This window comes from Polypterus senegalus, chromosome 4 (assembly GCF_016835505.1).
Source record: "Polypterus senegalus isolate Bchr_013 chromosome 4, ASM1683550v1, whole genome shotgun sequence".
Taxonomy (NCBI): domain Eukaryota; kingdom Metazoa; phylum Chordata; class Cladistia; order Polypteriformes; family Polypteridae; genus Polypterus; species Polypterus senegalus.
In genome coordinates, this window is record NC_053157.1 from 196,772,483 (window position 1) to 196,791,279 (window position 18,797).

At 36.5% G+C, this 18,797-nt stretch overlaps 1 protein-coding gene across 1 annotated transcript in view; it reads right to left on the minus strand.

The window, feature by feature from the left end:
* Positions 1-397: 397 nt before the first annotated feature.
* The window catches only part of suclg1 (succinate-CoA ligase GDP/ADP-forming subunit alph), a 67,593-nt gene continuing 49,193 nt past the window's right edge, over positions 398-18,797 (minus strand). Inside the window, exon 9 of the mRNA XM_039751825.1 lies at positions 398-940. Within this exon, the coding sequence (XP_039607759.1) occupies positions 914-940 (27 nt within the window). The 3' untranslated portion in view covers positions 398-913. The remainder of the gene's footprint in view (positions 941-18,797) is intronic.

The following is an 18,797-nucleotide window of genomic DNA, read 5'->3' on the forward strand; positions in this document are numbered from 1 at the left end:
TTATCAAACACATAAAAAAATATCATAGACTTTATGTTACCAAACCACCTGCTTGCTAGTTTAACCTTACTGTAATTCCTCATTTCTTATTCATGTGCAATAGGTGTCAATCTCTTACTAGCACCAAACGTTTTTCTTTTAAGTTGAAACAATAGTTATTTATGGTAATGTTTACAGCGGTGGTACTCAAAGTGTTACAGACCGAGAGTCACTTGGCTAAACTCAAGTCTAACCAAAGACCACTCAAGTAAGACAGTCAACTGTTAGCATAATTCAGCTTTAACCTTCACAAATGTATTGTATGAAAGATATTGCTTTTGAGAACATCTGTCCGTTTTTTTTGCTAATTTAAGTTTTTTCTCTCCCAGCGTGTCTACACAAATAAACAGCGCTTCCATGACAGCTTTTACTTTTTATTGATTCATTTTCCATGTTAAATCCTGTTACATTTCTATGCTTCTTTTGAACTTGACTGTTAACCTTTTACATCACTATCTCATATGATCCAAGTCGGTACCTAAAATTGAGTGCAAATTAAATGTGATTTTGCTGGTTAATGCTGGAGGAAATCATACATCTTCAAACACGCTTAATTGAATTTGCAGGGGCCACTCCCAGTAGTATGAATACAAGGCAAGTTCATCCCTAGAACATCAGCAAAAAAAAATTAAATGTGAAATACACCTCTGAAACTGAACTTGGATCTTAATGCTGGATAGACTACATACCTATCAAAAAGGTTAACAATTCTGTTTTAAAATATTTATTTTCAAGCGTACAATTGTGTGCACACTAAAAAATAGCATAATGTATCATCATAGTGCTCTGAAGAAACTATGGAATCTTGTTTCAGGAATACACAGACAGACATAGTGGGTGATGTGGTAATCCATTAGGTCTTCAATTAAGTCTTCTATAACATCTTCCTCTTTTCAAATTCCTGCAAAACAATTAGAAATGCAGAATAAATGTACTGAACATAGACATAAAAAACGTGTACTTTAGATGTATGAAATTAAAGACTTATTTTCACACATACTGTATGGTGGAAAATATTACTTTCAGATCTCCATGAGTAGAAACACCCTGATGATGTCCATTTCTAAATTTAGTACTGTGTTGAAAATGTACAGCATATGTACCAATATGCACATGGTTGGTTTTTAAATAAATAAATAACTAAAGAGCCAGCTTGATCTCCATGGTAGTGCATGTTTGCACAGCTTTAAGAGGTCAGTGGAGTGATTGAGATGGAGTGTAGGGCTGGGCGGTATGACCAAAATTCTATATCACGGTATTTTTCAAAATTATACCAGTTTCACGGTATTAAACAGTATTTTTTTTCCCAACGCATGAGTGGATGTTAACTACATTTTCCACTGTAATTACTGCAGTAGACTGGCTAAGAATAACCTGTTCCATTGTACAAAAAAAAATATATAATGTGCATGCACACAAGTATTAATACAGGTTTGCATGGCCCCGTAAAGCGATAGTTTTCAAGGGGGTGGTACCAATGAAGAGAAGGAATCACACTGCATGACAGTTGCAGTAAAAATATAGAACCTTTTTATTAAACAAATTCTGCAAACAACTTGAACTATAATTATGACAACAAATTTTTAACCATCCAAAGAGGCATTTAGACTTAGTAAAATATTCAGAGGTGCTTGTCAAAAGTTTTATCGTATTGAACATGTCTTAGAAACGGAATAGTAAATATTTCTTGTAAACCAACTACACTTTCTGTTAATGTTAACAATCTCTGTCCTCTGACACGTTAGCTATAAAGATTGTAATAGCGTTGGTTATCTTGATCCACTGCTTGCTTATTTTGTCGTAGGCAGTACCTCTAGCACATGTGTCTACAAGTAAATTCTGACTCGAGTGTCCTCTAGCTTTTTCAGTTTTACCTGAGGACATGGAGGGTGCCAATCTTAGTTCCATACATTCATGGTACTTCAAAGCATGTTTGCGGCTAATAAATTGTCGTTTGCAGTAAACAGTTGTTTGGTCCACATCTGACCTTTTAAACCAAAATCTCCAGACAACAGACGCTGCTCCTTTTTTCTGTAAAAGTTCTTCTGTGTCATCATGTTCAATTTTATCGCCTGCTACAGCTTCAGTATCGGAATGTTCTCTGTCCATTTTCACCACTCAATACCTTAACTAACACATGTACTCTGTTGCATGCGTGTTTAGCGATGTAGCAGTAAAAATTTGTCTCCTCTTAATCAATTTCCTGCAGCGCCACGTTCCGAACGTTGTTTAGGCTATTTAAACCAGTATTGCGTTATAAGAAAAATTAATATCATAACAAAAATAAAAAACGGTTTTCGGTATGAACCGGTATACCTCCCAGCACTAATGGAGTGCACCTGCACATGAGGGTGTGGTCTGTCTTGAGTGCTCCATTGACTTTCCGCGGTTTGCGAATGAGGCACTGCACCCACAGAGGCATATACAATAAGTGGGAGCAGGTACAAAAAAGGGTTGATCAGAAGAAAAACCTAATTTGCAGGGCTCATCTTGGTTACACTAACGACTGTGACGGGTTCAAGGGACTCCCTGAATGCCACAGGAGCTTGGAGCCAACCCGCACCATCACAGTATAAGGAGCAAGAACCTAAAAACTGTATTGAGTGGAATTGTCCATTACATGTCATCAAGCCTTTTTCTCAGGTTTCATTTAAACCATTGCTGAACAACCAGTTGTTTGAATTTTCTGATTAGATGCTGTAGATCTTTGAGGTATAAATTAATTTAACATACATTTAGATTAAGAACCATGCTACAAATGTGGACATCATGTCACCCTTCTTCTTTCGGTTGCTCCTGTTTTAAGGGTTGCCATAGTGGGTCATCTTCTTCCATATCTTCCTATCCTTTGCATTTTGCTCTGTCAGACCCATTACCTGCATGTCCTCTCCTTACCACATCCTTAAACCTTCTCTTAGGCCCTTGTCTTTTCCTTTTCCCTGGCAGCTCTATTCTTAGCATCTCTCCTCTGCACATGTCTAAACCAACGCTATCTCACCTCTCTGATTGTTGTCATCCCAACTGTCCAATTTGAGCTGACCCTCTAATGTACTCATTTCTAATCCTATCCATCCGCTTCACACGCAGTAGAAAGTATAAAGCACCTGATACATGTTTAAAATCTTTAGAAACGAATAATAATAAAAATGTAAACATTTCTAGACACTGTAAGCAATGACAGGAATTATTATCTACACATACCAGGAGAAATAACCTTATCAACCACCTCACCCAAGCAGTTAAATGGTCCTTCTGGCAGATACTTCGTAGGCATGTATTATTTACCATTGCATAGCAAAGCCAATGAAAAACCAGACAAGAAAAGTTTATTGCATTAGAATGTTTGGAATAAAAATCTCTTTTTTGCAAAACTGATTGAACAGAATTTGCAGTCAAGAGCATCTGCAAATTTTTTTATTACATAATTTTAAAAAACAGATGAATATAGCTGCTCCATAAACATTTTCTCAGTGTAAGGCCAGGTGGTAAAGGAGGGAATAAGAATAAAACACCAGTTTTAAAATCTGCCTATTTTTCATTCCAACTAAGAAGCACAAGTCATCTTAAGGAAATAACAAGTTTGAAAAATACGAGTGGAGCATTCTGTGCAACAAGCTTGTTAGCTATTAGCTGACTTTGGCCCAATATCTTATCCAGGTACTTTTTTCAACCTCATGACTGCATGAAGAAGTGCTTTATTACTTCAGTCTAAAATAAACATCTCATTGATTTCCGCCAGGGTCTGAGAGTATGTGATTCTACTATACTGGATCTACTTTAGTGATGACTCTGAGAAATTTGAGGACTTGAATTAGGTCCCTATATAGTGCCCTCAGCTCGAGATCCAAGAGGACTCCGATCCCTAGGCCTGTCAGATTGGTTATGTCCTTAACACTAGAATTACCAGAGCCTACGAAAAAACTCGTAATTCCGTCCCACCTTAAACTGCTTCTTAAATCCCTTCACACCTCTCCGCCAGCGCCCTTTGTCTTCTAAATGTGCTGATATAAAGAGCAGCCGGCTATTCCATCCCCCCACCAATTTAGAACGTGCACGAACTTCTCTCAGCTCATGCCTTGATTGAGTATCTGGGAGTGAAGTGGAGTTTTAGAGTGAAATAATAGATCGTTGTTTGGAACACACGCATTTCATGTCTGTTCCGTTTCTACAGTAATCTGTGTCAACACATTGTTAAAACAGAAACTTTTTTTATATTCTAGTAGTAGATGACAAAATGTAGGCATAAACTATATAATGTATGAAGCCTGAAGTCCAAATAGCAAAGAAACATTTTCACAAGAATAACACAATTGCACTTTTATTCAAACATATAACTGCGGAAAAAAAAGGCCGCCTTAACATGCGACATTGACACCAGTTTACTGTAACTGACTCCGTGGTTCGATAGGTTCAGCCCCCGCTTGCGAACCAAGAGGTAACGGGTTCAATCCTGCGCCCCTCCATTTTGAGAAGTAAACTGCTCTTAGTCTTACTGTTTTAGAATAAAAGCAACATTTGATTTCAGTCTGTAACAGCCGGTGCAATTTATGATCTTTGTAAAGGTTAGCTTTTTTTATTTTTAATTCACTTTTCACTCTCTCAGTCGCGTTCAGAATCAATCCATACAACCCCATCTGACACGGCTGTTTTCACTAAAGACGCGCTATAGCTCTGCAGTGTACCACGATGCATACTAACGCTACCCATGGTTCTGACACACAAACGCTGGCGAAGCTGCCTTCTTCGTGTCTCACCGTCACTTGCTTTTCTTTTTATTCAGTTTTATTGAGTGTTCCTGCCAGTCCCCGCATGTTGCTGTATGCTTTTTCTTTTGTACTCCAGGACAGGCAGAGGAAAGAATGGTAAAGACCAGTAACTTCGGCGCTATATGCAATCATCAGACACTCCCCATCTGCCCGTGTCGTTCAAACACAGGAACATATGTTGGTGTAAAAGTATATGCATGGTGCAAAATTCTCTGATGCGGGACCTTCCCCCAGGGAAGAAAGTACAGTGTCAGGTGCTCATTCAGTGTAATAGAAACCATAGCACAGAGAGGTGTGTACACTGCAACAAGTACACGTGTCGTAAATGTAGGAAGGACGGTCCTTGGGTGTGTGGGAACTGTTAATATTTGAATGTGATGATTTTATATAGCACGGAATGAAAATCAGCACTTCTTAGCATTGCACCATGCAAGATGTCGTATCAATCGCCTACTGTAACTTGCTTTCTTTTTTCTTCTGTTATACAGGTAGTTTTGAATAAAAGTGCACTTGTTTTGTTTGCGAAATGAAGTGTCTGCGTGCACTTTTCGTGGCATTACATGTGTATTTTTTGAGCATGCCCGTTTGAGCAGTATAAAAGTATTGAAAAGTATAACAAAACAACGGGCAGATGGGGAGTGTCTGATGATTGCATATAGCGCCGAATTTACAGCTCTTTACTATTCTCTCCTCTGCGTGCCCTGGAGTACAAAAGAAACAGAATACAGGCGCTATAGCTCTGTGCTGTACCACGATGCATACTAACGCCCCACCCGCTTCTGACACACAGGCGCTGGCGAAGCTGCCTTCTTCGTATCTCACCGTCACTTGATTTTCTTTTTATTCAGTTTTATTGAGTGTTCCTGCCAGTCCCCGCATGTTGCTGTATGCTGGATATTTTCACATGTATTGTCTCTTTCTTTCAGGTGTGTAATAGAAACCACGGCATCGAGAGAAGTGTGTACACTTCTTCTTACAGGAAAAGGCGATGGAAAAAGTGCACTTGAATAAAAGTGCACTTTTGTTATACTTTTACACCAACATATGTTCCTGTGTTTGAACGACACGGGCAGATGGGGAGTGTCTGATGATTGCATATAGCGCCGAAGTTACTGGTCTTTACCATTCTTTCCTCTGCTTTCCTGGAGTACAAAAGAAAAAGCATACAGCAACATGCGGGGACTGGCAGGAACACTCAATAAAACTGAATAAAAAGAAAAGCAAGTGACGGTGAGACACGAAGAAGGCAGCTTCGCCAGCGTTTGTGTGTCAGAACCATGGGTAGCGTTAGTATGCATCGTGGTACACTGCAGAGCTATAGCGCGTCTTTAGTGAAAACAGCCGTGTCAGATGGGGTTGTATGGATTGATTCTGAACGCGACTGAGAGAGTGAAAAGTGAATTAAAAAAAAAAAGCTAACCTTTACAAAGATCATAAATTGCACCGGCTGTTACAGACTGAAATCAAATGTATGCTTTTATTCTAAAACAGTAAGACTAAGAGCAGTTTACTTCTCAAAATGGAGGGGCGCAGGATCTTACCCGTCCCCTCTTGATTCAAGCGGGGCTGAACCTATTGAACCACGGAGTCAGTTACAGTAAACTGGTGTCAATGTCGCATGTTAAGGCGGCTTTTGTTTCTGCAGTTATAGGTTTGAATAAAAGTGCAATTGTGTTATTCTTGTGAAAATGTTTCTTTGCTATTTGGACTTCAGGCTTCATACATTATATAGTTTATGCCTACATTTTGTCATCTACTACTAGAATATAAAAAAAGTTTCTGTTTTAACAATGTGTTGACACAGATTACTGTAGAAAAGGAACAGACATGAAATGCGTGTGTTCCAAACAACGATCTATTATTTCCACTCTAAAACTCCACTTCACTCCCAGATACTCAATCAAGGCATGAGCTGAGAGAAGTTCGTGCACGTTCTAAATTGGTGGGGGATGGAATAGCCGGCTGCTCTTTATCAGCACATTTAGAAGACAAAGGGCGCTGGCGGAGAGGTGTGAAGGGATTTAAGAAGCAGTTTAAGGTGGGACGGAATTACGAGTTTTTTCGTAGGCTCTGGTAATTCTAGTGTTAAGTCTTGGGAGGCACATGTTGCTCTCTTTTGCACAGCTCCAAATGCTTTTACGAAACGGTTGCCACAGCTGCACTCAGTACTCCACCACTGAATTATTAAGTCTGAATATAACTTTCCTTGATTTATATTCAACAGCTTTTACTATATAATCTAATAGTTTATTTGCCTTTTTAGTTGCTTTAGCACTTTGCTACTCCCAAGACCATTTCAAAGGTTTTCTTCATGGAAATCATTATCTCACATCTGATATTTAAAATTTACGTTCCTTCTGCATGTGTGTAGAACATTGTGCTTTTCTGCGTTTAATTTCATTTTACAAGTATTAGTCCAGTTCTGAAGACTGACCAAGTCTTTCCGAATTGTTTTTGCTGGCTCCTCAGCATCTCCCATCGTTTCAATGTTAGAATCTTCTGTGAATTTTACAAGTTTACTAACTTATGGAACATTCACCTTGTAGTTGTACTCTTTGTCATCTGCTGGTTAGCTAATCTGAGTTTTGTAGGTTGCCCCTTATACCAACAGCTTCTAGCTTCAGAATTAATTTTCAATGTGTAACTGTATCATAAGCTTTTTACAAGTCCAAGTAACTAATGTCCTATACTTTTCTTTTCTCAACTATTCCAGGAGCCTAATCAAAAACTTCTAACAGAATGGTTTGGCAGGATCTTCCCCTAATAAACCTATTCAGTCTGTTATTTAATATACTATTTTCATACACATATATTTCTAATTTATGGTTTATTGAAGCTTACAAAATTTAGCATGTTATAGAAGACCTATTTATCTATAATTACCAGGATCCATTTTGTTTCTGTTGTTATTGTATAGATTCGGGCCACATTTACAATATTTGCAATGTATCTACTTTGTAATATTAATATTAACAAGTACTCTATAGTAAGCTAAAACAAGGTGTGTGTTTAAATTGTACATTCCATAACGAGCACTTTCATTAAATATGATTCAAGATTTTTCCTTAATGGTATTAATATATGTATAGATTATTCTTTATTAATAAATGCTATATTTAGCCTATTACAAACAATATTTTCTTAAAGTGTTCAACTGATTTCTAAGGTACTGAAACACTATTATGATGCAAAGATGTGTTATTTGTGCAAAGTCTATTTTCCACTGCATGAAAACTGTTTTGCTTCCTAAAAAGTTAATAACAGATAAAGCAAGAGGATCTTAATTTTCTTGACATTAACCTGGCATGACTTGAGCTCAAAAAGTAAATATGGATAAACCCAAGTAGGACTCTGGGTGATGTATAATAATCTGCTTTACAGTGTTAAGCTTGAACTTCGGACAAGTATCCTGCTGCCATCAGGTGGATGAAATAACAACATGAGCCTGCAAAACACCATGAGTATTTCTATGTGCTCTGCTATATTGTGGTAACTCTATGGTAACTCAACAATATTCATGAATGGCACGGAATCATCAACCAAAAACACAATAGCAAAATAACTGCCGTAAATCCAGTTTTAGAACAAACTGAAAGTGAACCATTGCTCAATATCGAGTGATAACGATGTGAACTGGTCATCAGACGTTAACATGGGCAGCAGACCTGACATCTGTTTGTTTCATTCTTACTATCAAGTTTCAGTGCTCTGCTCACTGCTTCAAAACATATCAGACAAAATGTCTAATTTAGTCTATCAGACTAAATCTGCATCAGACCAGCTGTGGACACTACATATATCTTTCCTACTGTGATTGTGTTGACATTTTGTTTTTACAGGTTTCTGTTACACATAACATTTTATACTGTTGAAATACATTCAACACTTTTTCCAGAAGTAAACATAATGCTAAGGAGGCCATGAATAGCTGAGAAAAAGTTTGTGTTAACCACACCTGCTGTAATAGTTAAGACCATATAACAGGGTTGCATCTTATCGTTAAAAATTTCATATAACTATATAGCCCATATAAAGTATATCCGCACATAAATGAAGAAAAGGGCTATATTCAAAAAATATAGAAAATAACAGGCTTACGTTAAGAATCTGGTCAGTATGTCTAGAGTAGTGGTTTCCAAACTTTAGGATACAACCCACTTTTGGGTGAGAATTTTGTTTGTGACCCCCAACCCACTACTGTACTCAACCCAAGCATAAACAAAGCAGCTCATCAGCAGCAAAGTAGTTATCAAATAAATAGAAATACTGATGACATCTGTTACCCAATAGCGCAAGGTTTGTCTTTGTTCTTCGTGTTTCCTGAAATTTTCACCAGAAAGGGCATGCTAATTATGTTTAATCATACAATGGCACTGGAGTTTAGCTTTATTTATATAAGCAGCAAAGCTTGATGAGGCATCATTTCCAAGCTGTGCTGTTCAGTAACAGTAACAATATTGAATATTGAATATTCAATGATAAGTACAAGCTATAGCCATTTTCTTAAAGATGGAAATTTTTTTAAAAAGATCACTGGAACCTTCTATGCCTGGCAATAACAAGAATAAAAAGAAAAATAGACTCTACAGACAATGAATATCTCAAATATGTTTTTATTGTTATTTGCAATAAATCCCAGTGTGTGGTTTGTGAAGAAGTGTTGTCACAAGAAAGTATGAATACATCAAAGTTACTTCAACCTTTAAATACCAAACACCCAGATAAAACAAGTTAAGCCTGTGGAAGAAAACTAAACAACCTACACAAGGAGGAAGCAATTTTTGCTTAGGCAACCTCTACTAATGAAAAAGTACCACTAGCAAGTTACTGAGTTGCATTTCACAATCCAAAAGGCAGTAAGCTAAATACAACTGCCGAAAATCTGATTTTCCTGAGAACTGTTGATATGGTGCAAATAATGATTGGTGAAAAAAAAGCTGACAAGATAAAGACAATACAGTACCTCTTTCCAATGAAATGATTTAAAGAAGAATAAGCAATATTGAAGATTTGATTATTATCAATAATAATAATAATACATTTTATTTATAAAATTTGATTACTGGTCAACTTCAATTGACAAAAAGATATGATTCATTTCCAGTGCACTCAAGAACTCATGGAAAATTTGGATATGATTAATATAGTAAATTTTGAGCTTACAATGTGCTGCTATCTTAAGGGTGAGCCTTGAGATCTCCTCTAGATACTTCCTCTGTACACTTTCCAAAGTTCACTTGCATAATACCTCGTCTCTTATTTGATTGTCTCTATCACCTTTGAAACCACAGTCTTTAGCTGCTTCCTGAGCTGCATAACAAACTGTTGAATAGTCTCACCTTGCTTTTGTCAGCTGGTAGAAAACTTGCCTTGCAAAAGCCATGTTCACCTGGGGCACAAAATAAGTGCTTAATACAGCTAATGTGTTGTTGTAATCAGCCAGCCCACCATTATTTTCCTAAGTAGAAAATACACCCTGCTCATCCATGCCTGCATGGTGCAAAAAAAAGTGCCATTCTCCGTTGTTTTGTCATTTGCTATGTATCTGTTAAAACAAGTCCTTTGCCATCCACAAACAGCTCAAACGTTGATAGCCATTTTGTCAAGTGTGATCCTGGCATGGCAGGTACAGTGTAGAAATTTAATTTTGGTGCAGATGTTTCCAACTCGAACAATAATTAAAATCACTTTTCACTGCAAACAGTCCTTCGGCTTACCCCAGCTTAAGACTGTCAAATTGAGTCAATAGACAGGACACCAGATCATATCTGAACTCAATGCTTCTTTTAAAATGAGGTGTAACAAATGCCTTAATAAGTAATTTTCTGTTTTATTTTTGTCTTGATCAACCCAGCTCTTTATTGCGACCAACACATTGGGAACTGCTGGTCTAGAGAGACTGTGATCTGTCTTAACAGTAAAGTAAATCAAAACATACTATTTTCAAACCATCTTAATCCAAAGGTGAGTAGTGTTGAGCCAGATCCTATACCAGGGACATTGGGTGCAAGGCAGAAATCAGTCTTGGCAGTCCATTTTAGGGCTCACTCTTGCACACAACTGCACTTACACTCACAAGGCTGATTTATAGTTAACAGTTACCTAGCATGTCTCTGGGAAAGTGAGAGAAAAAGTGAAGCACATGGAGCAGAACCCATGAACAAATGGCAGAATGTGCAGTCTCCGCATTGACAAAAGATATGGATCTAGATCACTGAGGCAGCAGGCTTATTCACTATGCTACAGTACTGCTCATAATGTAAAACTCTGCCTACATAAAATGACAGTCTGGTTAGTTGAAAGATAAGTGGCGATAGTGGTGTTAGAGCAATACTAATGTGCTTAGTTCAAATATACTCAAGAAAGTTCTAAAATGTTCATAATGTAGAAGAGATGCAACTGTGCAATAAAATGCAAAAATTCCCAAAATTACTTAAATTGTATCGTTTTATTAATTTTAGCAGTCACTTGACTTATGATCACGGGAGTTCTGGAGATTGACATACCAGTAACATAAGATACCTCACCAGTTAGAACAACAGTCCATGAAAATGATAAATAAACTCAATTCAATGTACAGTAATACGAATGCCTCTGACAGAAACCCATGTGAAGACAATGAGAACATGCACTTTACACTGAACTGAACCGAACTTGCTGGGAGGTGGTTTGCAAACAGAGAAAATGACAGAGTATAACTTTAAACAATAAAGCCTGTTGACCAGATTATGAGGTTGTAGTACTGAAGTCTACACTTTTATCTAGTTATGTAAATAAGCACACTTATTGTCACAAGAGAGGAGGGAAAAAACATTATTAAAAAACAACTTATTTTCAAGGAATTCTCATTAAACTCACTTCTCATTTAACAGCTTAGATTTATATAGTAAGAGAATGACACAATATGCCAACAAATTAAAAACCATTTTTTCTGCAAAGCTTAAAGATCTTTACATTTGACTGACTTGATATGAATTAATGTGTGGATGTCCTGTGATAGGCTGGCACTCCATTCAACATGCATTACTGCCTTGTAATTAATGCTGCTAGGACAGGCTCTGGCTCTGTGCAATCCTTTAATAAACAAAGAGACTTAAGAAAATGAGTAGGTAGATGGAGCTCTAAACTATTAAGACTTTTGGAAAGGAAATACGTATATACAACATAGGTAGCCTATAACTGCTCTATAATGGCCACAGCTTAAACCATCACATCTTCTGTAAAATCTTAAAATGTAGACTCTTCACCACAGAAGTTCCAACAAAAAAACAAAATTAAATTAATTACTGGAGTTGCACATTAATAGTTTGTACCTTCTGTTGACCACTGGTAAACAATGCAGATGATATGGGGGGTTTAAAAATTCCCATAACCACTGGGAAGGCTGCATTTAAACACCTGCTTTTGCAAGCAATAAAATCTTTTATAAATACTTAGGATCCATTGTTTACTAGTGTAATATGAACAATATCTTTAGCTACTGACATACAATTCAATGTTAAAATACGAAAATAAAAAAGACTAAATCTACAATTACAATATTGTCTAATAACTGCAACTGTGTTTTCCTTAAATTTCAGCATGTTGCTTCATATAGCCTTAACAATGCAAACATATTATTTAAAAAAAAAAAAATCTGTCAGTATTCCTTCAGGTCATAAGCAGTTTAATGAATTTATGATACAAGATACTTATTTTTTGGAAAAGAAAAAAAGAAACATTTAAATATCTTTTGAAACTAACTTTAGCTGCCATCGATGGTCAGAGTTAAATTTTATAACTGCTTTCTGGCTATTTTGATTTTTTAAGAAACTCGAAATATGAAAATTTTTTGTTTCAAACCTAGCCATTGACATACTATTCAAACTTTAAAATAAAAAAATTATAATAATAAAAAAAATAAAACTAAAATTAGAATATTGTCTAACAAGACCAAGAGTAAACAATTGTCTTTTTAGTTAGGCTTTCAACTATTGATTATTTTATCTTTACAAAGTAAGATAACCAACATTGAAATTCAAAACTTGCACACAATTATAATCCTTAGTTAAATATGTAATACAGCTAAATAACAATTGAAATATCCATAAAAATACTGTCAAATAGTGTATAATTTCTTTTGAACATTTATAGTTATTTTTCTTTAGAATAAATATGTTTATGGACAAAATAAATTTGAATTTAACTTCTTTGAAGTGATTTCTATATGCAGAATTAAGGCATTATTTATTGATTGGTTTTCATGATATTTCACTGCCATCTACAGGAATTTAAAAAAAAAGATCAAAATAACCTATTTTAGCTGGGCCTGAGGGACAGGGATAAAACAATATGTGGAAAACAAACTTGAACACCTTTTAATATATTTTAAATATATTTTCTTAATGTATATTAACAACATTTCTTATTAAATTCAAACAAGTTAAATAAAAATACGAAAAAGCAATTCATAAATCCAAAAAAATCATATTAGAAGGCAACATGGCATTTTCTGTACAAGAATACTGTCATTGAACTATTACAAAGTCTGGTTACAGAAACAAATACAGTACATCAACTGAAACTGTGTGTGAATCCACAGGATTATTTAAAAAAAAAATCACATTGGTCTGTCACATCCAAATAAGTTTAAACTTAGAATTTCAGTGCGTTTTACAGTTTTAAATAAATTAAGTGAACTGAAAATTTCAGAAGTTATTAACCAAAGTGTAAGCAGTTTACCCCAACACTTTAAGTAACATGGATATTTTATCAGTATAAAAAAATCTAATTCTTTGATTAGCTTGTTATAAGTTCAGTATATACTTTACTGTAAAAATCATCTTGAAACCATGCATGCCTTATATAAGAAAGCACACGTGACCTTCAGAACTTTTAACCTACATTTCAACAAATGCAAGTAATTTTAACTGCAAAACATTCAAGCCTCAAATATTGGCACATTGTACTTTTTTCTGTTCCATTAGTTTCTTTATCATTCATTAAGAACTGGAGGAGTAGGAAGAAACAATGGTAGTATTATTTGTGGTTAGAAAGATTCAAGAACTGTATGTGATAAAGGGAAACAAACTGCATAATTCATTAGGCATTTCTACAAGAAGCATTCCATGTAAGGTAATTAATTAGGCGCAGTGACAGTTAAATGTGAATGCGTGGTTATACTTTTGAATGATGCTGGAGTAACAAAAACATTATTTATACCAGATAATATAAGAAAACAGAGATTACTTAGCCTAGACAGAATCCACTGTAAACTGAACTGCACAAAAAAACACAACTACTGAAAGCTGCTATTAAAGAATGACTTTGTCTATTTTCTCTGAGTTACTTTTAAATCCAAAATAAGGGTAACAGTGCAACAAATAAATCAACTTAATTCCTTTAAAATAACATCAAGTCAAGTTTGGAAGTTCTCTAAAGTTCTATTGTCTATGTCTACCACACTACTTGGTAACTTATTCTATTTGTCTATGTATCTCTGTTTGAAGAAAAACAACCTAATGGTTGTGGAAAATGTACCCTTAACAAATGTCCAACTTTGCCTCTGTGTTCTTGTTGAACTAATTTTAAAATAACAGTCGTGATCCACTGTACTAATTCATTTTTTTAATCATGAACGTTTCAATCATGATTCCTCTTAATTTCTTTTGCTTAAACTGAAAGGGCTGTTTTAAAGTTGTCTCTTAATTCATCCTCTGCAGTCCTGGTATCAACCTAGTCATTCTTCTCTTTACTTTTTCTAGCACTGCTGTCTTTCTTGTAGCTGGGTGATCAAAACTGCACACAGTACTCCAGATAAGGAGTGTGGTAAAAACCTTGAGTAGTGATGAGCGAACTCCGTTGTGTTCACTTTGCCTTGAGTTTGGAGAAATCATGGAAGTGTTCGGGAATATCAGGGAAATGCACTTAAGTCAATGGGGATGAACTAACTGAACTAGATTTGACTCGATTATAATGGTGCAATCATCTTTAAACTGTCCCTGAGAGCTAAGGAAACGTCTGCCAGAACTATACTGGAGCGATTATTGTGGCCAAAAAAGCGACCTGAGCCTCCGTGGAATCAAAAAAGAAACAACACTGTCAGAGACGCACAAATAAATATATTTAATAGAAACAAAGCAGAAATGCAGAAACTGTAATCAACAGTTAGAAAAAATACTTAGGTTGTTTTATTTTGATTTACGTGAGAAAGTACTGCTTTGTGTACTTTTCATAAAACAGTCCATAAAACAGTAGCACACAGGGCTATGCATGCAGCAACAGACATTTTATGCTGATTTATACGAGAAACCATTGCTTTGTGTGCTTTTCAGAAAACTATGTTTTACTTTGGAAAAATACTCAGCCCTGGGAGAAAAAGAAAAAAAAACAGCCCTAAAAGTGTTATTGGAAGAAAATTCAAAGTGGCATTATATGATTGAAATGACTGACTCGTTATATTTTTTGAAGCCGCGCTGAAGGCACTTCAAACTATCTGTGCTGATGGTTTACACTTTTTGTTCTATCAAAAACATGAAAACGTCTTGTAAATAGTAATAAATATTTTGTTATTATTATCAATTCATAGAACCTCATTTGTTTATTGGCATCATGCTCTTTCAAGGTTTGTTTTTATTTACTAGGTGGCTAATGATGCAGCATAGGGCACGCGCCTCCTTTTCTTATATTGATCTGGAAGTCAAAGATCGACCTGCACATTTGGCAACAAGCAGAGACCACTTGTTATTTATGCTGTGTATTAACATATATATGAATACTGATGCTATAGTAGTTCACCAGCTGCCTTAGCACATAAGTCTACATGTTTTGTTTATATCTGCATGAGTTTTCTCTGATAATCCAATTCTCCCAGTATTCATATCTGTAGTGTGTCAGCCAGTAGACTAGCGATACTAACTGTGAGCTAGATCGTGTGCTCTTCATAGTGTCAACTGCGACCAAACCTCCATGAGATCAAAGAAGGAAGAATGTAGTGAGTTGCACAAGCTTTGTAACCAGTCTGTAATGCAAATAATCAGCACTATATACCCAAGGGGCAGTCCCATCTAATGTTGGCTGTTACATCTCCGGGGGATGTTGTGCTGGCCTCGCAAAGTATTGTGGGACATTGTGTTAAATAACTTAACATCCTGTCATCCTTAATCACTTCTGAACATGGTCTGGATGCTGACAGTGATGAGTGCACTACTCACTCATAAATCTGAACCCTGCGGGACACCACACTTAATATTGCTAGATTTTGATAAGGTTCCTTGAAGCATTACCATCTGCTTCCTGTGTTTTAGTCAATTCTGCACCAATCTAGACACTACAACTTCTGAACTCCCACTTCTTTTAGTCTGATGCACAACCTCTCATGCATGGACCATATCAAATGCTTTCTGTATGTAAAGATAAATAACTTGATATGCATCACTCTAGTCATATCTTTTTGTTGCTTCCTCATAGAATTCCAGCATGTTAGTAAAACATGACCTCCCTTGTTGTGCTGACGGTTCAGTAGAACTCCTGTTCTTGCCATGTGTTACACAATCTTATTCTTAACAATTCCTTCCATTAATTTACCGGTGATGCACATTAAGCTTACTGGACTATAGTTGTCTGGATCTGCCCCCCAATATGCAGCAACTTCCTAAAAATATGCATAAAGGGATAATATTTGTGCTCATTAACTTCCTTAAACACTCAAGGATAAATATTACCTGGGCTTGGTGATTTGTTTGTTTTCAGTCTATTTCATCTAAGCAGTAATCCCTTTAACCAGTGGGAGGTTATCCACTTTCTTAAGAGTTTTAGTCTTTGCAGTTGCACTCTTCCAAAATATTGAGAATTACATTATATTGTAGTCACCTGACCTAGCATTACAATCACCTCTACACACTCAATTCTATCCTTTTTATTGCAAAACTAGACATTAAGCCCGTTAAAATAACGTTTTCTTAAGAGTTTTAGTCTTTGCTACTCTTCCAAAATATTGAAATTACATATATTGTGCATGAACATTTGTATGAACAGTCTATATTAAATGGCAAGGGACCTTGTATGTGGCTGTAATATGTGTCACTGTATTGTGTGCCTTTAATTTTCTATCTCAGTAATACTGGTTTGTATTACCGTGAAATTCCTGTAATTTTGTCTGACAGTAATACAGTGGAACCTCGGTTCACGACCATAATTCATTCCAAACCGTATGAACTGTATGTAAATATATATTTTTTTAAGTTTTTAAGCACAAATATAGTTAACTATACCATTGAAAGCACAGCGTAATAGTAAACTAAATGTAAAAACATTGAATAACACTAAGAAAACCTTGAACAACAGAGAAAACTAACACTGCAAGAATTTGCGCTATAGCCTTATAACCCGCTCGCTAAAAACTCTTTTTTGAATGAGTTTTAAGCACAGAGGAAAAAATGAACATTTGGAAAATCTGTAATTTAATAAACAACCAAGAAAAGTAACATTGCAACAATGCACGCGTGTGCCTGTGTGTCTCTTAAGCGCACGCCTGTGTGTGTTTGTGTGTCTGTCTGTCTCTCGCCTGTGTGTGTTTGTGTGTCTGTCTGTCTCTCGCCTGTGTGTGTGTGTCTCTCGCCTGTGTGTGTCTGTGTGTGTGTCTCTCGCCTCTGTGTGTGCGTGTGACTCACCCGCGCGCGCCTCTGTGTGTGCGTGTGACTCACCCGCGCGCGCCTCTGTGTGTGCGTGTGACTCACCAGCGCGCCTCTGTGTGTGCGTGTGACTCGCACGCGTGTGTGTGTCTCTCGCCTGTGTGTGTCTGTTTGTGCGTGACTCACCCGCGCGCGCCTCTGTGTGTCGCGTGTTCGCTATCTCCGTGTGTGTGTGTGTGTGTGTGACTCGTGTGTGTGTGTGTGTGTGTGACTCACACGCGCTCCTGTGTGTGTGTGTGTGTGTATCTCTCTGCACAGGGAATGCACAGGAAGAGACTGAACACATGCTGTGTGGCCCCGCGCATGCGCACTTCACCAGAAGACACACACACGGACACTGGACGCACACAAGGGTTTTATTAAAGAGGATGATACTATATCTAGTCAGGCTTCCCCCATCATCGGTGTTTTAACGTACTATGTTAATAAACAATCACTGATTACTTATATAAACTCCTGTTCTTGTACTCCCACTAATTGCAAAGTTAGCCTAGTTAAGCTTTGAGCAGTATAAGGCTTTTTTCCTTGATGCTTTCTTAATGAATCCAGACATCCTCACTAAGATGTGGCTTATCATCCAATTGAAAAAGACTTGCGTTTAAGTTCTGCTTTACATAAATGGAAACCCTACTCCTTTTCTGTTCTGTCTATCCTTCCTAAAAATGTGCACCCATCCATGTTATACTCATCCCCATCTTTGTTATTTAGCCTGGTTTCTGTTACTGCTATAATATCATAATTATGCTCAGCTACATACACCACCAACTGATTTGTTAAATCATGCTTTTTAAATGTGCTATTTTACTTCAGCACTTAAACTTTGTATATTAGTTTTTACATTAGTCTTTCTGCTCATGTACAGTTCTAAACATGGCCCGTCCTAAACTCCCAGCCCCCCAATTTCCTAGTCCTCGACTAAAACCACCTAATTTAGGCTATCTATTAATCCTTGTGCTTTGAACAAGCTTCAGTTGTTGCTCTGGAATAATATTATTTCAGGGTGACTAGGAATATCTGAATTAAGATTTACTGTCATTAAACTAGGCAATTTTATGTTCCAAAAGTTGTACAGCTTGTACAAATGTAGAATTTTGTACGCGTATATGAAAATTACAGAATTCTGAAAGAGAAGGCAGTTGCTATATTAGCCTAGGTCAAGAGAACTGTGACTTTAATTGTTACAGCAGACCCTGAACACCACAGAGATTTATTCTCATTAGGAACAGTGTCAACTACAGTTTTTATTTTCTCACTCCTCTGCTGTTAACTAGCTACATCTTTTGCTAACTGAAATGTATGTTAAACATATTTTAACAAAGGA